Source organism: Cynoglossus semilaevis, chromosome 1 (genome assembly GCF_000523025.1).
Source record: "Cynoglossus semilaevis isolate Cse_v1.0 chromosome 1, Cse_v1.0, whole genome shotgun sequence".
Lineage (NCBI taxonomy): Eukaryota > Metazoa > Chordata > Actinopteri > Pleuronectiformes > Cynoglossidae > Cynoglossus > Cynoglossus semilaevis.
In genome coordinates, this window is record NC_024307.1 from 9,092,399 (window position 1) to 9,117,247 (window position 24,849).

General features: G+C 40.6%; 3 protein-coding genes across 9 annotated transcripts; 1 reads left to right on the forward strand and 2 right to left on the reverse strand.

Annotated features, from left to right (window-relative positions):
* Positions 1-319: 319 nt before the first annotated feature.
* On the reverse strand, positions 320-10,262 carry mtfr1l (mitochondrial fission regulator 1-like). Its single transcript, XM_008309419.3, has 9 exons — positions 10,147-10,262; positions 5,171-5,358; positions 4,367-4,499; positions 4,146-4,253; positions 3,939-4,045; positions 2,696-2,907; positions 1,523-1,919; positions 586-800; positions 320-553 (listed from the first exon to the last, which is right to left on the reverse strand). Exons 3-8 carry the CDS (start codon positions 4,379-4,381, stop codon positions 683-685), a joined length of 957 nt encoding a protein of 318 aa, XP_008307641.1. The 5' UTR covers positions 4,382-4,499; positions 5,171-5,358; positions 10,147-10,262; the 3' UTR covers positions 320-553; positions 586-682.
* LOC103378246 (nuclear receptor coactivator 7) lies at positions 5,576-17,076 on the forward strand. 7 transcript variants are annotated; one of them, XM_017038128.2, is made up of 16 exons: positions 5,576-5,889; positions 6,543-6,782; positions 8,078-8,274; positions 8,399-8,478; positions 9,613-9,705; positions 10,166-10,339; positions 10,519-10,650; positions 10,727-10,911; positions 11,358-11,728; positions 11,832-11,949; positions 12,813-13,023; positions 13,194-13,310; positions 14,298-14,450; positions 14,641-14,736; positions 14,978-15,051; positions 16,197-17,076. In XM_017038128.2, exons 2-16 carry the CDS (start codon positions 6,682-6,684, stop codon positions 16,330-16,332), a joined length of 2,238 nt encoding a protein of 745 aa, XP_016893617.1. In that variant the 5' UTR covers positions 5,576-5,889; positions 6,543-6,681; the 3' UTR covers positions 16,333-17,076. The 7 variants fall into 7 exon arrangements, with proteins under 7 accessions (XP_016893617.1, XP_008307613.1, XP_008307622.1 ...); XM_008309391.3 differs by having other exon boundaries at positions 5,580-5,889; positions 11,811-11,949; XM_008309400.3 differs by having other exon boundaries at positions 5,581-5,889; positions 10,169-10,339; positions 11,811-11,949.
* A 458-nt stretch (positions 17,077-17,534) lies between these two features.
* On the reverse strand, positions 17,535-24,224 carry selenon (selenoprotein N). Its single transcript, XM_008309381.3, has 12 exons — positions 23,508-24,224; positions 22,140-22,257; positions 21,917-22,047; positions 21,221-21,433; positions 21,011-21,135; positions 20,557-20,694; positions 20,395-20,476; positions 19,733-19,921; positions 19,531-19,636; positions 19,010-19,122; positions 18,783-18,884; positions 17,535-18,709 (listed from the first exon to the last, which is right to left on the reverse strand). The coding sequence occupies exons 1-12, from the start codon at positions 23,694-23,696 to the stop codon at positions 18,542-18,544; spliced, it is 1,674 nt and encodes a 557-aa protein (XP_008307603.2). The 5' UTR covers positions 23,697-24,224; the 3' UTR covers positions 17,535-18,541.
* Positions 24,225-24,849: the final 625 nt, after the last annotated feature.

Here is a 24,849-nt window from a genome sequence, read left to right on the forward strand (position 1 = left end):
AATGCACTGGTAAAATGAGTCCTGAAACATTTTAAAAGTCCACTGTCTCCCAAACACACACACACACACACACACACACACAGACACGCACACACACCAACAACTGAGGAGCGACACTGCATCATGAGAATGTGTTCAAGTACAATCGAGAACTTTCTCTGTACATTTTGAAAAATAAAATGCATTTATTTTTAAGTTAAAAAGAAAGGCTTTTTGTCATGACATTTCTGAACATGTCATCACGGAGACTGACGTGTCAAATGATAGAACCAGTTCACCCGGCAGAGCTGCGTTTTGAGGCAGTTTATTTTTTCTTTTGCAAATGGAGAGTGAACTTTAAAGCCTTTTCTCCATCAGGGAAAAGTGCAGTCATAACTAAGGCGGAAGAACACACTTCTGTTATCAAGAGTTGGTTGTTCTCGCTCACCCTGCACTGTGCACTTCATGTTGTTTTATCTGTGATGGACAACTATTGCCTCGGTCTAGAGGAGTAAAGTTCCGATGGGTTTATTCCAAAGATTTGAAAATAAACAAAACAGCACAGGAAAAAAAATCATAAAAAGGTTGTTGTTGGAAAAAAAAAAAAAAATCATAAAAAGGTTGTTTTTTTTTAAATCCAACCAAAAAAAAAAAAAGATTATTTGCCCTAGCTTACATTGAACGGCAGGTTTATGTTCCTGCACTACTTTCTGTTCAAGGCAGCAGTGTCTTCTTCCTTCAACACAAACTTTTTCCTTAAAACTTCTGAAATCAGTGAGGCAGAGTCCTCTTCTCTTAAGGACGTACAGCCCCGGTTGTATCTGCAACGATTTAACAAAAAGAAAAAAAAAAAAGAAAAAAGAAAAAAAAGAAAAAAGAAAAAAAGAAAGTGTTCAGCATTAGTAAATTATTCTTTTCAATTTACGTGTAGTCACACTGAAATAATTTGCCTACAAATCCACGGAGGAGCAACTGAACTAAAAGGGTAACACGTACTCATGCACGGCCATAGACACACACACACACACACACACACACACACGCACTCACTCAAAAACAGTTCTCTAAAAAAATCATGGTCAAACTGTAAGAGTTACAGTGAGCATTAAATTTCATTACTTATACTTTTGGGACATTTTTGTTTGGTAGTGCACTCTGTGATCTTTTTAATGTGGTACATGTTCTGTGCTGTTATCATACATGTAAAACATGAATCCAACTACTTCCACTGCAGGCTGTAGTTTCAGGATGTGACACTAAAGGTCACCACAAGTGTTTTTCTGGTTTCAGTAGTGACACAGTGTTTGTAACACTTGTGGTTGTTTTGTAGACACACGTAACGCATGCTGGCTCATATCATCATCATAGGCTATGAAACCATTAGATCCTTAACAATAGTCTGAAACCCTAACGGTCCTGGTACTCTACAAAGTTTTTAGATGCTAGCTAAGCAGTTAGTTAGTTATTGTTGCATGTCGGTATAAAGGTGGATTATTTCTCTCTCACATTACCTAAACTACCTTTACCGAACGGCAGCACTTACCTGTCTTTGCTCATCTTCATCCTGTTCATATCCTTCAGTATGTCCATAACGTCAGCGAAGCTCGTGGACTTGGACAACGACACCGTGTCCTCCTCAGCCTCCCTGAAGTCCATGCTGGGTCTGTCCAGGTCAAAGGTTGCTGATGCTGTCATGGAAACAGGTGGTAGAGGGTCAGGGACCAGCTCTGACACCACAGAGACCACATCCTTCTCATCTTCCTCATCCGCTATTTCTTCTTCCTCCTCCTCCTCCTCCTCCTCCTCCGTGACATCACTGATGACAAAGGAAGCAACAGCTTTGGCAGCCGGCTGGTAGGACGATGTTTCAAAAGGTGCCATGGAGAAGCTCATAGTTGTGTCGTCAGGAGAGAGGAGTTCAGGAGTAAGAGGGTTGGAGCCTGAAAGACAACACGAAGCAATGATGTGAAATTTGGATGATTTGTCAATCCAGTCAAGAATATCAAATGAGGAAACATTTTAGGAAATTTAATTCAAGCAAGTTTTCAAAAACATTGAATAAAATAATGGTATTTGAGCATGAACCCTGATGACCACACCACACAAATAATAACTTTCAAATAGCCCTTGAATACCAAATATATTTGTTGGAGGGCCAGAATTGTCCTGGAGAGACACATTAGGGGATGGAAACTTAAATAAAATAACATAAAAAAAAACATTTTTATCCAACATTATTATTTGATGTTCCTTTTGGAATGCGGTCGTGGGCTAGATTGGAGAGTTTGGCTTCCCAAATGTGGCCCATGGGCCGCAAGTCGATGATCCTTGCCCTAAACCATCTGTCAGGTCCAAAATAATTTAAAAAAAAAGATTTGAACCTTGTTTCCTCTGGCACTCTTCCCATGAAACATGACTTAAATCAATGCATTGATGAAATATTAATTGAATACTCAGCCTCCAGCCGTTCAGATATTATCCGTCAGTCCCTGACCTACACACTGATCATGTTAATGATCCAAAGTTCTGCTCACGTAGCCACAATAAAGCAATTTCAAATCAACATGCCTCAAAGCACTTTTATGAACCAGAGTCTTATTGTAGGTATCAGTGATGAGAGATTACATCTGTGTGCGTGAGCCGTTGTCACGTCGCTACTTATAACTGTCTTACATTCACCGTGTGCGGGACAGTGTTTTCAGTTGTTGTTCCCTACCCGTATCATTTGCCACTATCTTTGCGATCTGTGCACGTAGTCTGCTGAGCTCGTCCTGCAGGGCTGTGGTGCGATTCAGGGCCGTGACTCCGGGCTTCTTCAGTCCCTCCATCCTCTTGCCCTCACGACGGAAGTTGGGGACGGATGAGTTTCTGTGTAGCACCAGCAGGGGCGTGGGCCGCCATTCGTGTTTCAGAGGACGTGCGTCACTCCTGCAAAAACAAGAGTTGTTCCTTAGTAATGCTGCTGTAGGGATAGTCTACAGGGGAGAGAACTTCCATCATGCACTGGGTTCCTCACACTGTGTAAAGTATCACATTGATTCATGTAATAATAACCTTGTCTTCTTTTTTTTGTCTATTTTTACTGTCATCACCTTACAGGTTCCAGTAATTTCAGAACTGCAGCACCTGCTCTCCCCGTCTCTATCCCTCCCTCATCTCTGCTTTCTCCATTTTTCCCTAGTCTCTCATTACAGAGGCAGACAGCCGAACACTGAACCTGAATTTGCTGGAGATTTCATTCTGTAAAAGGGAAGTATTTTCCTCCCCATCTTTGCCAAACTGCTTGCTCAGCATGTGATCTAATTTTGTTGCCATTTTTTGTGAAACTCATTCTGCTCTACTTTACAACAGAGGATTTTAGTATCAAAGGAGTATAGTCTATACACATTTTCATGTAGTTACTCATTCCTGTGACCATGCTTTTTATTTTTAGTTGTTGAAATAGAAGAAAAATTGCATCTGAATCTGAGACTGAGTAGTTTTGTCACTTGATTGAAATCAGAATCAAAAATTGGTATTGGCAGATGACATGTACCAAGAACTGTAGTCGTTGCATCTGCAGTCTTAGTTTGTAAAGTACACTCTAATACAGACTAAATCTGCAATGTGATTTTGTGCTACACAATAAAATCAACTTGACTTGAATAGAGTGGTGCACATTTTATTACTTAAAAAACCCATCCCAGCATGTCTTTAAATGCATCTTTTATAGTCTGGAAATAATGTTCACCTGATGGTCTATCTGTAACTACAGCTGCAAACTTTACCAAAGAGCTGAATCAATACTTCTCTTGTTCTACAGTATCAGCGAAAAGTGGATAGAATGACCTTCGACTGACATTTCCTCAACCTGCATATGTGCCACTAATACATTTAAAAGTGTAAAAGCCTGACATACAAGGCTGTAAGAGAGTGGCCTGGCACAAGAACAAGGAGAAACTGATTGATTGTATTCATACCTCACTCTGGCGTACGTTTCCTCCTCGTCTGCTACAATCCATGCTATATCTGCCAATGTGGGAACAACGGGACCGTCTGTAGGTCTCAGAGATAAACCTGGGAGCTCCTGATTCATAAACACAAAATGGTGTTGGCATGTAACCTAGTTCAGGGCATGATAGGGCTGGGTTAGTGCCACAGTGTGTCTGATTTTTAATTATAGTTACCTGAAAACATGCCCTCTGTGGAGGTTTAAGCGGGAGTGTTGATCCTATTCTTCTGACAACACTACGTGTGGATCCATGGGGCTTGTTCTGCCAGATGGGAATGACCTCCTACAAAACACAAGCGGTACCATATGGATGACTTTATTCAGACAAAATCAAGTAGTAATTCCTGTTAATTTACAGGTAAGAGTGCAAAGTTTAGTAAGTAATAAAAATCTTACTGAATCTGTTTCCATTGCTATTGAGGGTCTGTGTCATTCGTTGGAAAGGTCACCACTCAGTGTTTTGTACAAACAGTGGTTTAGGATGGATCTGGTTAGCAAACAGATGCCATATCGCTGTGACTGCAGATTTCTGTGTAAAAAAAGAGTTATAATTAAGACCAATGATTATAACAGCAAGCATATACAGTATACAACAACACACAACACAGCAGAAAGTAAAACGAAAAATGTCAGAAATACATATTGAAAGATATGGTATGATGTAATCTTCTTTTAGGAGATAAACATATTATTAGTTAGCTGGGATGTACATCACATCCTACTGTATATCGCTTCCAATATCAGTGTAAATCCGGAGTTTTTCTAATGCATAAAAGTCATACGAAATAAGAAGGCATTGTAAGTTAAAGAACAAAACACCCAACTACGTTTCATTGTTAGTTAATATTGTTTAACTAACCATTACGCCGTTAGTAGATACATTTTTCGCATGGGTTCGAGCATCACTGGAAACGCAGCCACAAAAAGCTGGGTCAGGTTTGAATCGGCGATTGGCAGCAATACTCAGGTTACATGGAACTCTTAAAGTGGCTCTACCAAAAGGAAGAATTTGCTTCGATTCTAGAACTGCTTTGATGCTAGCATCACTAGCCGGTATTACAATCAGAGTGAAGGTACGTTTAGCTTTAGCAACACTAGGGCATTGGTCCCCGATGTGACCCCCAGCCGCAGACCGCCATTTTAAACTTTGTTTTACTTATTCCCGTAAAAATGTAAAGAAAGCAAACAGTGCGAACTTACTATTGGGTCGGAACAGACGCTCAAGAAACCGCGACCGTATCTTTTTAGTCAGCAGCCTCCGTTCTTCACTGTTTATAAGGCAACTGTGTTGTCGTGCATCAGGCCGGAAGCCTGTATCACCCTTTAGTACGATATGATTGGCTGAAATCCGATGACCTCATCTTAGTCAAGTCAGCTCACAGCACTCTCTAGGGGTGGAGATAAGAATTGTTAACTCAAATAAAGGGGAACAGTACCGTACATATTTAACCTATATTTCATATTTCATTGACCAATTCCCTGCATACAATACATTTTAAACAATTTTAAAAAATAATAATTAAATAATAAAATAATAAAATAATAAAAAAGCTACATGGGTAAACTGAGAAGTCTGAAGGTAGAGATGGGGGACAAAGCTAAGTTGGAGCGGGTGTCTGTGCAGGATTGATAGTGGTTATGTTGAACAAGCAGGTAAGAGGAAAAGAGGAAGATCTTTATTAAGTTACTTTACGGCAGATTATCTGCAATTAGACGTCTATCTTAAATCTTAAAAGGTAAATAGATAGTTCACATCTTTACACTTCCGCCTTCGCTGACCGTACCCCTCCCGCCCTGACGCGAACTATCTTGACTGTCGACTACTTTGGCCGTTTTCTGCAGTGATATCACAACACTGCAACATGAAGAAGACGCGCTCGTTTGACCGTCACCCGTCTCCATCCCTGGGCCGGACACAGGTCAGTGAAGCCTCTGTCTGACCCATATGTCTGTCTGTCTCCCCCACCTCCGTCTTACATCGTTCCTCAGCTGCTGATGTCATGGTTTTATTTAACTGCCATTGCTAGATCTCTCAGTGATTCTCTAATGTCGTCTGCACCGTTATCACTCCCTCCACGTCCATTCATCAGTCAGCTGTATTTTCCTGAAGGCTCAGTGTTTTTATTTTGGAGACACATGATCAAGTGATGTCATGTTATGTTATCGCAGCTCATGAAGTGTTCAGGATAAGACTTAGCCCATCCTGCACAAATATATGTCAAAGGACTACGAGCCTTACATTACAAATATTTTGTGCTGTTAAAATATGTTGTTTTCTTGAACCCATTTGTCATGTGTTAAATCTCTAAAAATAGTGTGATGATAATGATTCATTATAGAGATATAAAATATAAATTAATCTTGCCGGGTGAGTTGTACCTTACTGTTGTCTTAGGCATGCACTGATTGACTGAATTGACTGAATTGGAAATGAAACATGCTTCCATTAGGCTGTTAAGTACCTAGCCCACTTCCTCATGGGTTCATGTTACTGCAGACACAGCGCAGCATCTTCCAGTCTCCAATCTTTTGTTTGTAAACGCAGCCAACAGTTGACTTTCTTCCTGCGTAGGTGCTGTAAACTGGGACAAGAGGACTAGGATGGGGAATAAGAGAAAGAGGAAGGATGCCAGCTGAGCACCACATCCCACTGCCTCTGCATATGTAGCCCATATCAGACTAAAAAAAATAAAAGAAAAAAAAAAAAGAAAATGGCTCAGTCAGTGAGGAGGCCGCCGTCCTTAGGAGCCAAGAACCACGAGCCCAAGAGGGACAAGAGCAGGATCAGCTACTTTGGCAACGTCAAGAGCAGGTCAGGTTCTCAAATGTGTAGATTACCAAAGGGGGAAAAAGCTGCAGACAGATTTTTTCTTTTCTATTCTCAAGTTTTGGGATTAAATGTGTGTCGTGCTGCAGGATGACACAACAAAGAGAGGATTTTAGGAAGCTCAAAATAAGCAGCAGCCCAGCTGGATTCATTCACTGCCAGTGAAATTCTCCATGCTCCATCACAGAAGCTCACGTGGGTGAGAGCTGTGGCATACGACAGGAACATTCACATCCACAGCCGTCACACACACACCTCCCACTCCGCCTATAAATATCTTCAATAACACTGTCATTACTGTTTTGTTCAGCTTATTATAATCAAAATCCATCAAAAAACAAATCATCCAACCAGTCTGCCACTGAAGGAAAAAAACACATCAGCATCTGGACCAGTCACTCCGGGACAGTATTCTTTAATGTGTATGACACTATAAAAGACATTATTCCACTTATCTGTCATTGATTAGACAGCTAACCCTCCGGCACTAATACATTCTCTGAAGCAAGTAAAGCACACTTACATTTTGGCTGATGTTATTTTTTGCCTTTTAGTGATGCAGTGATCAATATCTTCTTATTAAAAATAAATTAAGCTGTAGATATAGAGAAGGAATGCAGAGTTTCATAGCTTTAATACACGCTGGGCTTTAATAAACCCCCATACATATTATTTTGTTGATATTACTGATATATTGTGTATTTTCTTTACTGTTGTGTTATTTTTAAGGAGATCATATGTAAGAATTCAGTGTTGATGCCTGGTCGAAAACTGTGATTGCAAAGAAAGCTCCAGAAAAAGCCCTGCAGGTTTTCTGCTGGTTGTGGAAGCTGCTGCCGTACTGTGGACAGGTCTAAGGGCCATGTATACGTTTACTATTTACCCCCTTTTTTGAAGTATTAAAAACAAACCAGAACCTCATTCTCAACACCACTAAACATTTCCATCAAACCTGTGGACAATTTGGTGGTCAGTTACTGGGGACCCATATTTTACAGCTGTTGCGATGACCATGCTGGGGACCCATATTTTACAGCTGTTGCAATGACCATGAACCTCTGGGAAACATGCTGCGAGACGACCCCAAAAAAAATCTCTTGCAACCCACCTGAAGGCTGCGTCCCAGTCTTTGGGAAACAATGAGTTACTGTGTAGGGTCTATGCTAGGATCTTCAGAACTCGGAACAACCATGTACTGACATATGGATAAAGTAAATCCAACCTGTCTGTGTCTAGTTGTTACTTTACATAAAAATAAATGTACTCTTTCCATATTTCAGGATGGGCTCTAAACTGCCCCCTGGTGTCTCTCAGCCTCCACACTTTGCCAAACCACCGTGGGAGACTCAGCATCAGGCTTGTGTCACATTGGAGTCCACAGTGGGCACCCAGCGTTTGGACCCACCCACTGTGGGCCGGCCTCTCAACCACATCCCACACATCAGAAACCCTAAACTACGGCAGTACTACCTGCAGGGTAAAGTAGTGTGTACAGGAGAATGCTGTGTGTATAGGGGACATCGCTCATATTTGTCTGGCTCTTGTTGTTCTGTGACGGGGTGTGACAGAAGGTTATTTATTTTTTTCTTCTTAATAATCAGGAACTTCATGGGATCTGAACACGACCACAGTGAGGCAAGAACCTATAGCTGCTCGGTCAGATGACAGCATGAGCAACAGGGTGAGTCACATGCTCTTGTTTTGGACTTTATACACTTCACTTGACTTCATGTGTGTTTACGGAGGAACGGCAACAGTGGGAAACTCGAGTGCTGGGGAGTGACAGGTACTGGATTTACTAGCACTCTTATCTGTGTTGTCGTATTAGTTAAGTCAGAGCAGATTAAGGTCCAGTGAGAGTTTCAGCAGTGATTTATGTGACATTTTATTAGATTTTTGTTGAGAATCTAAGTAAAGACTGCTTTATCAGTTGTTCTGGAGCAACTGTTATTGGCACAGTGTGATAGCTGCCGTATGTCAAGGTTTCAAAATACAACTCTGAAAGCAGTCAGCCGGGGTAAAACGTTGTATTTTACACATTTTCTAAAATAAAGATAGTCAAACAGAACAACACATCCACATGTTCTGCCCGACATGAAAACAGATGATGTTGTTTTTCTCAGTGGTCACATCATTCATCAGGCAGCAGTAATCTAATTTATTAGTGGATTAGTGGATGAAGCCGATTCTTTGTTTTGAAACAGTATATTTTTCAGCTATAGCACTTGTGACTAAATACTGGGTCCTGGCCAAGTTTTCTGTGACTTATTTTTTAAAGGTGAATTCTGCTGGCACTAATGCAGGACATTCACTTTTAAATATCAACCTTTCTTTGGTTCTATAAACCATATTTGAAGATTTTATTTTACATGTATTTTATTTTATTTTATTTTTTGTTTTTAACTTTTAAGCAAACCTTAACAGTTACTAACCATAGATTTTAGCTATATACCAGCTAACTTGACTATACTTCGATTTAGCTACTAGCCTAGCTTTAAGTTGTCATTAGGTGAATTCCTTTGTCTTGATGCTCTTCTCGAATTCTTGATTTTTAGTTATTATATTTCTTTTCTATCTACTCCTTGGCAACCATAGTTGCTAACATCTAGCTGTAAAACATTAGCTAAAATGTTTAATAGTAGCCAAAATGAACAAATCTATTTAAATTGTAGCTTATTTTACTGGTTCTTCACCAACTTTACACAATGTTACGGTAATGATAAGGTATGATCAACTATGTTTCCTATATGAAAAAAACGTTCACTGTTTCTGGGCTTACATTCTTTAACTTTTGTTACATATGTTTGTATTTAAGGGTCTTAACAGGGATACTTTGTTCGGGATGTCCTCGCAGCTCAACAGTAACTCCCACAGTCATTCCCACACCTCTGCCCTCATTACTACGGAGGTATGAGTCAAATCTGCAGTTTGTTTCTGGGGTCACTCAGTTGTTAGTTGGAAAATAAAGCAAAAACCAAATGTCATTACAAGTACTACACAACATGAATGTGTCTATCCTAACAGTACAAAAATGTTAACCAGTGTTAGTAATTTGGTGAATATATGGGTCAAAGGTAGTTGAGTCAAAGGCAACTGGACTGTCGCTTTGTTCTCAGTGCACACAGTGCATGTTCTGCACATCTGTCACTATCACTCTGTCAACAAGAGTTACAGTATATTAAGTAGCAAATCAACTCAGCCACAAACCCCTCATGCACAGCCCTCATCCGATGCTAAGATGTGACGACAAACAAAGAAGAAGTGGTGGCCATGCAGGCATGTAGAAACAGGAAGAAGTAGAAACTTGTCACTCGGCTGTTTCTATTTTCAATGTCAGAGCTATTCTTACCATGGCTTCTATTCTGAAGCAGCTGCTCGTACCCAGAGGAAAAAACAAAACCGACAGTCGAGTTCCGTCTTCGCTGGAGCAGAAACAAGACTCATGTCCTAAGGAGACATCTGACATGGACAGAAACGATGTGGACGCACTGCCTGGTCCTCCACACTCCCCCTCACCAGAGGCAGAATATGACAAACTGCTGGTAAGAAGAAGAACAACAACAGTTAATCCTTATGTTCACAGAAGTTTGAAGTATTTTTTGATGACATGGTGGACTGTAGGTCAGTGGGTAGGGCAAGTCTGAAGATTATGTGAGGTTAAATCTGAGGTTAAGCTTCTCTGCTTGTTTATCAAAGTCTGTGCGTGATGTTCTCCTCACAGGATGTGGACACATTTCCACTGCCCGATGGACAGCTCTGTCTACTGGCTCTGCCACCAGAGTGCTGTCAGGGTGAGGGGCCGGGGGCCGTGCCGTACCTCAAACTCTTCTGTCGCTACATCACTGATCGAAAGGTAGGAAGCCTTGACTTCTTCCACTTTACAGGGCATTTTCGTGAGCTAATATCACACTCTTCCCCGTCTCTGTCAGGGTGTAGTTTCTGGGATCCTGTTGGTCACCTCCAATAAGATCTTCTTTGACCCGTGTAAGACTCTGGCTGTGGTGAAGGAACATGGCTGTGAGGAATATCTCCTGTCCTGTTCTGTGGACAGTCTGGCATCTGTCTCTTTCTTCTCCGACATCTCACAGGTCCACTTCAGCACCTCCCAGCAGAGGTCAGTAAAGAACAACTTTTCTTAAAACCGGCAATTTCGTGTCTGCAGCCTACACGGGGTGTTTCCTTAGTATTTTGAATGCTGAAAACCTTACAAATTAAATACTTAAGAGTCTTGATGCATTTAAAATGTTCAAATTTCCATAAATAATAAACGATAAACCATTTAATAGATACAAAATTATGCGGGAAAAAAGCTAATGTTAAAAACTCCCTTATTAATTTATTTGCATATATTACACCACAAATAAAAAAACACATGAAGTTTGGCAAATATCTATTTGGATTAACTTTTTTTAGCATTAGTCATCGTCATTGTCCAATTGTTTTATCTTAGTCATGTTTAGCTAACATATAATTTCTGATCCTACTACACACGTCTCAGACAAACCTGGGGCGGGGGGGACATATCACAGTATTTGAATAATTGTCCAATTTTCTTTGCAGGAGAAAGGGAAAGAAATTTCTTCAGAAACTTAGGACCACCAAAATCCTGTCCAGATATCCAGACCACAAGGGGGAGTCCCCTCCTGCTCTGGTATCTGCAACATCCTTGGATATGTCCAGCCTGGCTTTGAGCCTGACCAAAGAGGTTTGTGGTCATGAGGAGGAGGCAGAGGGCAGAGACAGAGCAGCAGCAGAGCGGGAGCTGGACCGCAGCCCACCAGAGCTGCTGTCAGAGGGGTCTGTAAGCGGCCTGGGCGTGGCTGTGCTGAGCAGCGCTGCCTCCTTCTGCTGCGGAGGTCAAGAGACGACAGGCAGAGTGATGCAGCAAACTGAGGTCCAAGGGAAGTTGAACGTTAAGAGTCAAAGCACAGGTAGAAATGACAGATATTATTATTGAATATTATTTTTGACCTCCTACAGCAGGTTCAAAATTTGTCTTTCATTGTTTTCTAGTTCCTCTTCGATCATCGTCAGGAAGTACAGGGAGTCTAATGTTTGTACGTCTGCGGGCTCAGTCCTCCGCGGGCAAGAAACTGGGGTCAACTAAAACTTTACCACGAAGAGATGCCTGGCTCGCACTCTCACAAGAGAGGTGATAACTGAAATATATTCCACCTACAGCATATATTGAGCATAGGTAGTACATAAGAAGTAAAGGTAGCCAATCAGTGGAAAAACAAAGTCTAGGTGTGAAGCATCAAGACTTGGAAAAAAAATAACTTTGAAGAAAAGTTCACAATTATCTGTTAAAAGGTTTGCTAGCTTTTTGCTAACAGGTATGGTATCTTCTCTGGGGTGGGTGCAGTACAGAGGATGAGAATGAAAAAGCTTAAAAGAAATGTGTCTAAAGTCAAACTCAAAGTGACTCAGGGATTGGTCAGAAACAGGGGTAAACTGGCCTAAACATAAAAGCTAAGCGCTAAGCTAAACATTTGGTAGCAATTAGAGATGATCTGGCAATATGATATTTCAAAGTAACCTTGTCATAGCTGGAGTTTAGCTAGGTCTATTTCAGCAGAGGAAAACTGAAACGTAAAGAAATAGGTAACATTTTTAAAGCTAACAAAGAAGAAGCAGAAATATTTAAATAAAAAGTTCCTTTAGCTGGAACTATATGAACTGACAAAGAAATGAAAAACTAGTCTGGTTAAGGATGAATCTATTTAAATACAGCTAATGTTTAGTCGTAAGCAAAATAAACACACACAAAAAGATAGCGCAGAGTTAAGCTTAGAAGCTAAGAACTACAAAACATCCCAGTCAATGGGAAATATGTATAGAAACAGCCAAAAGTAAATAGATATAAAGAAAACCTAGAAGAATGCTAAAAGGTTAGCCACATATTAGCTAGTGGCAGCACAAACAAAATTAGCGGATATATCATTAACATCCAACCTAGAGGTACTGTGTCTTAGCAAACTGACAGGTTTTCTCCTCCTTCTCCTTTTCCTACAGTGCTGATGAACTGTGTTCCTACCTGACACACTATCGCCCAGACCTGTGCATACTTGAAGGAGAGAGGGAGGAGGAGGACGGTGTGACAGACCGTGTCGAAGAGGAGTTTGTATTGATTGAAGGCAAGGAGGAGGAAGGAGAGGTGGAGGAGGAGGACGACGACAACGATGAGGTGTTCCAGAGGCACCGTGGCCCAGGCGACGACTGGGAGGTGAGTACGGTTTAATGAGGGAATAAGTGAAGACACTGAGGAATGACAGGGATGTGTGCGTACACACCTCAAGGCACAGAGACTAAAGAAAAGTGACTTATCTGTGCTGATCTTCTGGATCAAAGTGGCTTTTCTGTTTTCACCCATGGATCATCTTTGTTGCTTTGCAGATGGTTTTGATGGAAGAGAACGGAGATAAAGCAGCGTTAGTCCTGGACAGAGACCCTGAAGGACTGTGTCATATAGTGGAGAAAAGCCAAATATTGGAGGCCTCACATGTTAAAGAGGTGAGTGACTCCAGCTCAGTTTGTCTAAGAGTTAAAACTTCTTGCTATCTAAACATAAAATACTGGTTTTTCTGCCAAAGTGAGACTGAGTTTAAAGGGTTAGTTTCGCAGGTTGGGATTAAAGTTGAACAATTCAATATTTCAAAACTCACTGACTAAAATGGTTGATTTTTACTTTAGGTAGCAAATGTAAAGAAACATTAAATGATTGGATGTGATCCAGATCCCAACAATAAGCCTGTATAATGTAATTTATTCTCGTCTGTTGTTGAGTTTTGATGTAGTCAAATTGACAAATATAACCATAAATTTGTTCGGTACATGAGTGTAATCCAGAGTGAGGTGGTCATTAACCCTGGCAACCTGCAGCAACAAGGTCCTTCGTTTGAATCTCAAAACAGTCGGGACGTCTTTGTGTAAAATTTGCACGTTGTGTTGAGTATTGTATGTAAATGTAGTTTAACCCTTTATGTCCTCCAATGCTGCAGTGCTATTTTGGAGCATACTTATTCACCATACATCAGCACAACCGAAATGTAATAATCAAAATGTCAAATGTAATATTATAATATGCTATACTAGCCCTTTATTAAAAATGACAACACACTCTACTCTTACACAAGGATCTGTGTTTGGGCTCCTAAAATTTGCAGTATAACAGTTAGGTTGTAGCCTTGTGAAGTGGAGTTTCTAGGCGTGAATGTGAGTGATACAGTTACTGTCTGTTTTAAACCAGTACAAACTCAGAGTTAGCAAAGAGAATCAATGAATAACCTCAATGATGACATTGGAGCTGCAAATGTTTAACACAAGTTTAACAAAAAGCAAATATTCACTCTGTGCCACCGAGCAAGTTTTACCTATTTATTCCTATTATTATGGGGTTTTTTAGGGGGGTGGGGCTCTCACCTGACCCCCGTCAGGTGATAGGCCTCATGTGTTCTACCAAATATTTACATTAACAGAACTTTTTGTCATGTTTTCCAGTTGTCTAAGGAACTCCCCCCCAGGACAGTCAGCCGCACGTGGCAGCTGGTTTACAGTACGTCACGTCACGGCTCCAGTCTCAAGTCCCTCTACAGAAAACTAAGCGGAACGGACTCCCCTGTACTCATAGTCATCAAGGACGCGCTTGATGAGGTGAAAACACACGTGCTGTATCTCAATCATCTCTAACTAAGCATTTCTCCCAAAATCATTTTTCTTTTCTTAATCTCATTCTGTTCTCGTCCAGTAAGACGATCAAGATTCAATGTTTTCTTGATGTCTTGAAAATACAGTGGCCATGGCTGATGTTTGACTGTATAATAATGAGACTTTTCTTCCTCAGGTATTCGGAGCCTTTCTCTCTCATCCTTTAAGGCCCAGTGAGACTTTCTACGGTACAGGGGAAACCTTTCTCTTCATGTTGCATCCTCGTTTCAAGGTGAGCCTTACATTCATGGTTAGAAAAGCTCTTTCTATAGTTAGTTCAGCTGATTTTGAAAAATAAAAACGCTGAATATCACTAGCTCAGATTCAGATTGAATAGTTCACAGAGATTTAAAAAACACAATTACAACTGGAATAGGAAAAAATGAAGTCTATAAATATATAATATGGTTCGGTGCTTCATTTAAAAAAAAAAAAACCTTGTTGTGATGTGTGTGTGTTCTGTTTCTGTGCAGTGTTTCAAATGGACAGGAGAAAACTCCTTCTTTATCAAAGGAGACTTGGACTCTTTTGCCATTGGTGGAGGCAGGTAAGGAACCAGGATGTCTCTTTGCGTACAACTTACAAACAAATAAAAATGTAAAAAATATAATATATATAATTTAAATGAGAAATGAACAAAAGGTGCAGAAATCCCCACAGAGAAAACGTCAGATGAGTCTGATTCCTCATTTATGCTCTCTTTATGTAAATCAACAGGTGTATCTGTTGGAGGCACGATTATTACTTGTTAGGCAATATATCCACTAGGGGGCAGTGCTTAGTTCAAAGCCCACTTCAGTTTCTCCGACAATAACAGTCAAGGTAGCGGAGGGAAAAGCTTCCTGCCAGAAAGTCAAAATGTTCAAATAGATTTCGTGTGTCTCGGTCCATTAAATTCATCACAACATGTGAACGTAGTCTCTCTTGTTCCGCCACTCAACAGCGACTGTGGCTTACACTATAGCGACACTGCCCCCACGATTTCCGGTGTTACGCGGTTTCATGTGTTGGGATTTGCTTTTCGAATTCGCGCATAACAAACGCAAATGACAGACGAAAGGCTTTAAACATAAACAGATTTAAGACTTCCAAAATAAAAGTTAAATATATGGTATTACAAAAATAGTTGGTTTCGCCTGACTGGTGATTCTTACCTGCTAGCCTCCGCTACACAATATTGCTGCGTTTAGTGTTAAATTAATTTAATGTTTCAACGTTGGTGGAATTTCTTTTTATAAAATAACTTTTACAATCGGTTTTTAGCACAATAAAGGTTAAGAGTGACGACCACGAAACAGACTTTGTGTGTGTCAGCTGTATTAGAGAGTTTACGGTACTGTGCTTCACCGCACTGTTGCGTGGTTGTCGTTGAAAGGTTTTACGTATGTTGTAGGCGCAGCTAAAGTTGTGCAGTGTGCACTTAAATCAAGTTGTGTCTAGACATTTATTACAGTGTAAGTAATCAATAATAATCGGGACAATTTTGTAACGAGAATGTAAACAAGGAAGAGTTTATTGTGAATTAATTAAATCAAATAAAAGCCAGACTGACAGTCACTACTTTATTGAATTAATAATCATTTTAAAAATTAATAATAGTACATTTAAAAGTATAAAACTTAATAGATTTTTTTTGTCACTTTTTTTTTTAAATACTCACCCCTTCTCCCATTTCATCTGTTTCCTCTTCAGTGGTCACTTTGGTCTGTGGCTGGATGAGAACTTGTATCTTGGCCGCAGCAGCCCCTGCTACACCTTCAACAACTGCTGTCTGTCAGAAACCGACGACTTCCGTGTCATGGAGCTGGAGATATGGACGTTCAACTGACGGAGCAGAGTGGACACTAAACTTCTTCTTTCCTCCAGTCCACGCGTCGCTGCTGATGAGCTCCATCCATCTCCACTATATTTATCAGTAGACCAAAACTAAGGCAGCAGCTTGCTTACTTCATGGTAGTATCTGTGTTTGAAACGATATCAACAAACTGTCTGATGGATGTGTCCATGTGGACCATCATTAACCAGAGAGACCACAGCAGATTGGGACGTTAACTTCCTAATGTCTGACTTGTTCCTGTGGAGCGCGTAAGCTGACAAACCAGAGAAGAACTGGTTTGTTGGAAACAGGGGCGAATTACAAGTCTCAGTAACTGCACATTGTTCTAAATGTAAATAGGTGACTGTGAGACTTCATCAGTTCTAGGGTAAATATGACTTTCCAGCTGCTTTTATCATGCAGTACATCCTCAACTTCGGCAGAATATAAACAGACTTTAGAGCAGACAGGTGTACAGTCCTAGTTCACTCTTCTCTTCTTTCAAAGGATTCTCCCCATATAAAGTGCATATAAACCATAGTAGTCACAGTACTTTAAAGGCGCCTCTGTACTTGCAGTGAATCCTGGCAACGTCTTTCACCACTGTACCTGACTCTACTTTTCTGGAAGTGATGACCCACATACCACTGTGTCTGCACATCTGCTATCACTCTGATCTACACTACGGTTGCTGTGCAGTGTGGTACTATAGATTAGCAAAATAAAAATCAGCACAATGTCAGAGTTGTATGGAAATGCATGAGAGAATGAATTTCTATGAGTCAAGATAATGGCACTGGTAGAATATAGAATATCGAAGGTTCAAATGGTGACGTTAGCGTTGACAAAGTTGTCATTAATTTAAATAATCCTGCGTTGATTTTTAATTCACTTAATTTGCACTTATTTTCTTATTACAGTAATTTATATAAATAAATGTATACATATACAGATTATATATGTAAATATAAATATAATTGTATACATATCTATATACTACATATATGTATTTACACATATATAAACATGTACATATATTAGTATTTATATGCACATAAGCCACACCCCATTTGAAATTGAACAAAACTTTTTCATTATTATAAGAGTTGTGTGGACCAACTAAATGGTTTAAGATTTTAAATCTCAAAAGAGAAGGACGTAAAGGGGAAATATTTTCATTCACTCAAAACATTAAAAGAAAAATCAACTTTTTTCTTCAAAAAGAATATATATTGTCATCTTGCCAAACACACAATTACCAAACAATGTGTTTTTGAACCAGAGTCATGAGGTTATATCAGTAACAATGCACATCAGTATGTGCCTTCCAAACAAAACAAAAATCCACTTAGATCCACAGAGTTACATAAATATGAAGTCAAGTGGGCAATTGACCTTGTGAATAACTTTAGGCTCAACAGCTGCCCAGGCTGCGAGCCGGCTACTGCTCATGTATAAACTATATTGGATTCTTTGGTGACGAAATATCCGCACGTAGTGTTTGCATTTGGATTCAACAGTAAAGATAACGTCATTTTTCCTGCTGCGTTTGACCCTGGAGACAGTGAGCTGACCTCCCTCCAGCTGTAAAGGCAAAACATCAGGCGTTCCCCGGCCCAGGAGGCTTTCAGGCAACGTCATCACAAACTGCCAAAAACACAAGTGGAGGCAGGGACAGCTCCCGCTCTGTCTGGGGGTCTGTTCAGTGGCAGAAAAAAAACTACTCAGCTGTTAAATATTGCACGCTCGACATTCGAAAACAAAGAAATGATTATTAAACTTTATAAGGATTTGTTTTCAGGAGGTCTTGGCACCAACGGACTGAATAATGACTCGGCGTCGTTAACATCAGCATTAATCAGTAGCTCCGAGCAGTGAGAGCTGATTAAAAGTCTTTTTACACACCGGTTACTGCTCAGTGCAAGACCTTTGTGTTCCATTAAAGTAATCCTACACTCAGTTTGCAGTAAACACCCTCCGTCATGTTATAAATACTTGTATAAAACATAATTTCAGAGCAGGAGAGCAGATGATACACAGGACTGAAGGCAGCTGTTAACACCACTCTGGATGTTTCTGGACAAAACACTTGGACAGTTTTTCTCTTCCCGTCTTGAATCATTTCTCAGAGGAATTTAATCATTTCCTCCAGTTGAGTCTCTGAGGCTTTATGTCATTTTCCTCACCGTCTCACACACACAGACACACACAAACACACGCTCTACTGTGCCAGGTACTCCTTAGCTTTTTCCAAACCCTCCTTTAGGAAGTTGATGTAAGTGGCTGTTGACGGGTCTTCAAACCCTGCAGAGAAGCTGAACGTCGCTCCTTCCTCTTCTGGCTTCATGGCCGTTTGGTCCAGGAAGAAGTTGGCGTTGATGTGATGAACCTGAGAGCATGACAGAAAATTAAAGCTTTCTCCAAGTATTACTAAAACTGGACTAGGTGACTCAAATACTCACGATGGTTCCATTTGGCAGAGCCAGCATCATCTCCACAGGGAAATTGTACTTCTCCAAATGTAAACGGGCCTTTTCACTCAGAACGGAGTTCTGCTCGTCAGCCTGATGAAGGAGAAAAACTAGTAGTAACTGCGTGTTGACTTCAGCCTGATGAAGGAGAAAAACTAGTAATAACTGCGTGTTGACTGCATTCTGTAGTCTGGTCGTGTTCTCCTGTGACAGTTTACCTTTAGGTTCTCCAGTTCTTTGACCAGAGACCAGCTGCTAATGAAACTCTGGTTGAGCAAGGCCAGAACGGGCGAACTTTCCAGGACTGTCTCCCGGAGAGTTCGCCCCGAACCTACAGACATATTACACATAAAAAACAATACCATAAAATACAAAACTGATGGAACAATAAATTATACTTATATTTAAGCAAGTCACACAATGAGAAGTCAAGTAAAAAAACAAAAAACAAAATCGAGCAAATAAAGTGAAAGAATAGAGGTCCGAGTACTAAACCCTGAGGTACCTCATAGGAGAAGGGTACTCTAAAGTAGACAAATTAGAGGTTTTTTTTCTGAAAGGAAGTCCATGTCTAAGGCTTTAAATTGCATATCAATGGCAGCTGTTATATTTCTAAAAAAAATCAGTACCTAAATTAATATAATTTGTTCTCCAAGAGTGAATTTTAATATTCCAATCAGATCATCCAATCATTTTCTCAAACTTCACTATCTGTGTTTGGTGATTTGTTTATCCCGACCTCAGCAGGACTGGTCATCTAAGGCTCCCCAAAGCAGAATGGAATGCACCAGCTTCTTCTCTGAGTGTGCTCGCTCGAAGGCCTCAGAAAAAGGCAGGTATGAAACCTGGTGAAGTGGATCAAAAACAAAATTAGAATCTTGGTGTCATTAATAACATTTCAAATAAAAGTGAAATAAATAGTGAATTCTGTGAATATTTGCCTTCTTAAAGGGATAGAAGGTGACCTCCAGACGTCTGGCAGCTTCTTCCCGACTGATCTCTGACGTCCAGTGGATGTCTTCAAAGATGAACTGGATGGGCTCGCTGCCGCCGTCCCAGCTGTCTATGACGTTGCCCTCCTCGTCCACAATGACAGACGGGGTGGACGGTCCTGACGACTGCAGCTCTAACTGTAAACACACACATTTATGATGAGAATTATTCACTGTGAGCACAACAGAGTGCAAACCAACGAGAAAATGGTAATATGGGACATTAAAATTGTGATGCTGTGTACAGCAGCTTCCCAAGAAATGGGTCGCGACCCTCAGGTGGGTCAAAAGAGTTTTTTTTTGGGGTTGTCTCGCATCATGTTTCCCAGGAGTTTACGAGTAATGTCTATTGACTTGGGTCGCGAAGGTTTGTGACTTTTAAAATATGGGTCCCCAGAAAAACAGTTTGGGGAACACTGGTGTACAGTACACATCATGGCCACTTCATCAGGTACACATGCATGCACAATCCCTTGATTACTAAGAGCTAAATCCCTCTGACATGGAGTACCGACACCCAGAGAAGTTCATCAGCTTGTGGCTACACAGAAGGGAACAGAATGGAACCAGAAACACTACTGTTACTTGACAATTCATCTGTGCTGCTGTACCTGGGGCAGGAATCCGATGTCCACCTCCATGCTGCTGCTCTCGCTGGCCCCGTACAACCACTCCATGTCCACGTTCAGAGACCTGGGGCGCAGTACAGCATGTGACCTCAGAGTTTCAAACAGTTCAAAACAGTAAAGGGACATGTCAATCAAAGGTTTCACCTGTCATTAGGAACGTGGAGGTGAAAGTGTCTGACGTGAGAGGCGTCTTTAGAAAGGACGATGTTCCCCGTGAACTGACCGGGAGTGAACCAGAACGGGAAGTCTGGGACCTCGTTGAGCTGGAACTCAGCGTGAATCCTGATCAGAAAAATAAACGAGTCAGAAGTTAAATTTTGTATTTATCTAAGAACAAAATTAACAACAGATTGTCAGTATATTAGTAAATGTTGTAAAAATGGGGCAAATAAACATTTATTTGCCCAGAATTTACTATGGTTTTTTTGGTCCATATTTTTAGGTCCTAAACTTGACAATAGTAAAACCAGAGACGACAAGACATTTTCTGATTATGGGCCAATTGGCATTCACTTTAAATACAGTAAATATAAAACTCTGTCTGTAAAATAATTGGTGTAAAAAGATATTTTTAATTTTCTCCTTGTCCTCGTCTTACCTGAAGACTATGTCATAATAATAATCGTTGCTGGCACGAATGCAGGCGACCGTGCCCTGGGGAGCAAAGCGTGATTTGATGAAGGGTCGAGGATGAAACATACTCAGCAGGGAGTGGATGAGAACCTGCATTTGGAAAAGAGAAGCTGAGAGTTCTCGTGGCTGTTTCTCTGAATTCACAGCCTAATAATTTCATAGTTTCTCAGGATACCTCTTTGCCTTTAGGGGCAGGTGGTTGGTATCGATTGTTGGGCAGATATCCTGTGAATATGTTCAGCTCACTGGGAATCACCCACCACGTGTCTCCCACTTCCACCTTGTTCTTTGGGGGCAAGAACACCCGGAACTGGCTGGCACTGAAGGGTAAAGAGGAAACAGCTGGGGCTTTCCATGATCGGAGACCACTCAGAGAGCTGTGAGAGACCTGGGAGTAAGGGAAGTCACAATTTTTTTTAAATCGTTACAAACACGTGACAGTTAAAAAAATTAATTTTGCATCAAGGCATAAATAGGAGGTTGCATTTTCTCAAAAGGTCACTGGTCATACGATGACACTACACACTTTAGTGCAGTAGGTGGCGGTATGCGTCTCAAATGTTGCTAGTGACCATCTGTTAAAACAATCCCCACGTAGCCCATGTGACATTTAGGTGTTCAAACAGAACGTGGAAAGAACAGCTAAGAAATTCTTTGATTTTTTATTTTATTTTGATAGTTAAGATAATTTCAGTTTATGAGGTACAATACATTTGTCATAATTTGTCTGGAGTTCATTTGATAAAATCATGAAACAAAAATCATGTTGTATCTTTCATCCCTGTTCACGATGAATCACTTTCTTAAGAGAAAAATTAGACAACAATTTATGAACAAAGTGCAGTAACAGAGCTCGTCTGGACTGACTCACCCCCAGAAAACCATCCTTGCTTTTTGTCATTGTATCGAGGAGCAGGGGCTGCATTGTAGCCTCCAACGTCAGGGTCTCCCCGTTAGGATCAGAGATAAATTCTTCCTCCAAATCCACAGGAGCTGTGATCCCTGAGAGGTAGCAGAGGCCATCAGGGAATATATTTGCATACAGAAACAGCAGAAAGGCATTGTGGGAGTCTGACAAAGATACCACGATGTACCTGTGAGTTTCTCAGCAATAGGTTTAAACTCCTCGGGACTCAGATACAGATCGTGGTCTGTGTCTAAGGAGGCAAAGAGAAAGAGTCCTTCTGTGCCCAGAACACGAACGCTCTCTTCCTGATGGAGAGACACAGAGACATAGAACAGTTCCTTAATGTCATTTTACACGCTTCAGGGATCTTCCCTCAGGGAATGGAAATCAGGTCAACCCTACATTAGTCTGTACCTACAACCTGCACAGTGTGACCAGACTCATAAAGTCCCTACCATTGTCCAATCATGACTATCACGCTGACAAATAGACCCACACCCAACAAATAGCTTCATGATTAAATCTGACTCTGGTCACGGAAAGGTTGGAACTGTATTGCATGTGTATTGGTGGGATGTTTATTAAGGAGGTCCAAAATGGGTGTGGGTCAGATGAGTAACACCAAGAATGGGTTGGATTCAGATCAGACTTAGACAAAATGCTTCAATATGGGTGAAAATCTGAGGCTCACTGATTTATTTTCTTAATGAGTGAAGTCCTAAATCAGAGGCATTTTCATATACATATAAATACATGTATACAAGCATGCAAGTTCAGCATTAGGTGTTATTGTTGCTATTCTTTTTATTATAAATGTTGTAATGCACACTTCATGCATTACAGGCTACATTTAGTCCATTTCAAAGAGCCTACGGAGCTTGCAGTGGCTCAGGAGCCACAGGTTGAACACTGGCTCTGTTTTCTGTAATCTTTTTACTTGTCATATTTCTACTGGTGTTGTTATCATTTAGACTTCACTAGTCTAGATGACTTCCATCCTTTTCTACACGTGTACTTCAATTTAAATCTATTTTGCAGATTCATTCTTGATGGAGTCAGTTTACAGTCTGGGAAACGCATTTTTATCAAAGCCTTGCCCCTCCGCCACGGTAGTCCAGTCTGGATAGAGATCAGCCTTGAGGCCACAGATTCCTGCCAAGTGTTTCCTGACTGTCAGACCACCACTTGTCAGACAGATGCGTGCCTACAAGCCTGCGCACAATGGAGGGGGAGAGAGGAGGAGGCACAAGAACAACTGGAGGACCTTCTGCAGCAGTCAACCAAGTGTGAATTTAAACAAGAGCTGTGAGTTTTACCAGCTGCCACTCAGAACCACAGCCCCTCAATAAAACAGTATGGGCTGGGGGGGAGTACAGATGTGTTGCTTTTTCAGCGACTGATGTCTGACAACATAATTAACAGAATCGCGCATAGTGTTGATGGGAGAAAATGTCAGTTTACAGCAATCAGAGTTTTAAAAAGATGTACTTGGAGGTCAATGTGAAAACCGTACTAATTTACAAGTTTGTGATATTTTATGGAATGTTAATCTTACATGACGCCTGACGAGCCTGGCATCTTGATAATACTTGATCCCAAAAGCGAGAAGCGGAACAGCACCGATCACCACGACGGTCCACACGGCTTTCCATATCCAGGAGCCAGAGCCCGGACTTTGAAGATCATTCCGGGCTGGGATTTTGTTCACATCCTCCGGGACTCTGTTATCCACGTCCCCGGCCATCCTCGATTTCTTTTTCGGCTATTTAGACAAGGACATTGTGGTCAGATCACGTCCACAAACCAATAATTTCCGCTCCAGTGTTAGAAACTTCCTCCGCAAGGAACTCTCGGATTTCACCGAGAGTTCTGCTGTCCTGTAGCCAGACTTTCCGTGCCTTCGTTGGACCAGCGTACTCACTCACAGGCAACAGCTGCCCAGCGTTAGCTACTTATCCGCAGCAGATTTCTTATTTCCCACATCCAGCCTAAAGCCATATGAACGCTGTTAATGTGGGTCAAGTTAACGACTAACAAATACGACAACACCGGGTAAATACAGCCGTTAGTTTCAAATTAAGAGCACACACATCTGCTTCGATTACCACGGGAAAAAACTAAAAACAAAACAATTGAGAAATAGCGAACAGAAAACTACTGGTATTCATTTTTTTATTATCAATTAAAAACGATAAAACATAAATGATCTATACAAACATATCTAACAATTAGTAGAAGTTAAAGAAATAGCAAACATGGTCAATCAAATTAGGACGTTTAAAACTTCTATACAAACATATCTAACAATTAGTAACAAGTTAAAGAAATAGCAAACATGCTCAATCAACTTAGGAAGTTTAAAGTAGCTAATAGCTATACAATATTTAGAATAGCTAAAACTTTAAAATATTTCCTGTTGTGGAATAAAGGCACGACTTTGGCTGCATAGAGATCCAAAAAGAATATTTTATTATACGTATACCTTTGAATACACTAGTTTAATTTCTAGTATTATTGAATTATCGGCTTTTGTTTTGAAAGCATTTAACGGATGTTCTTTTCCTCCCACTACCTTCAACATCAGCGTCGACTCCTTTAAAGAGGCAGACTACGTTGTTAAACCCAGGAATGTCTAACAACTTCAATTATAGCCTTCCCTGCCAGGGAGGTTTGATTACGTTCCTTTCCATAATCCATTCCTACTGTTTATGCTGGACCTCAGCGTTGGATGTTAATACTTAAAAACTCAAAAAACAAATTTACTGTAATATTTGTATTCGTGCTGCTTTGCAAAAACTGTAAGGACGATTGTAACTGCACCTAGGTGTTTGAATCAATGCCCAGAGAAGGTATTTGTCACATGATAAATAAATAAGTAAAAAAAAACAACAACAATT

What these genes read in the sequence shown, in the direction of transcription:
- mtfr1l (XM_008309419.3), bottom strand. An exon ending in CACAGAGGGCATGTTTTCAG is followed by an intron (nt 4,046 to 4,145) that starts GTAACTATAATT and finishes TTTATGAATCAG; the next exon opens with GAGCTCCCAGGTTTATCTCT. An exon ending in GAAACGTACGCCAGAGTGAG is followed by an intron (nt 2,908 to 3,938) that starts GTATGAATACAA and finishes TTGTTTTTGCAG; the next exon opens with GAGTGACGCACGTCCTCTGA.
- LOC103378246 (XM_008309391.3), top strand. Translation starts at nt 6,682, where the DNA reads ATGGCTCAGTCAGTGAGGAGGCCGCCGTCCTTAGGAGCCAAGAACCAC. An exon ending in TTTGGCAACGTCAAGAGCAG is followed by an intron (nt 6,783 to 8,077) that starts GTCAGGTTCTCA and finishes TCCATATTTCAG; the next exon opens with GATGGGCTCTAAACTGCCCC. An exon ending in CAGAATATGACAAACTGCTG is followed by an intron (nt 10,340 to 10,518) that starts GTAAGAAGAAGA and finishes TTCTCCTCACAG; the next exon opens with GATGTGGACACATTTCCACT.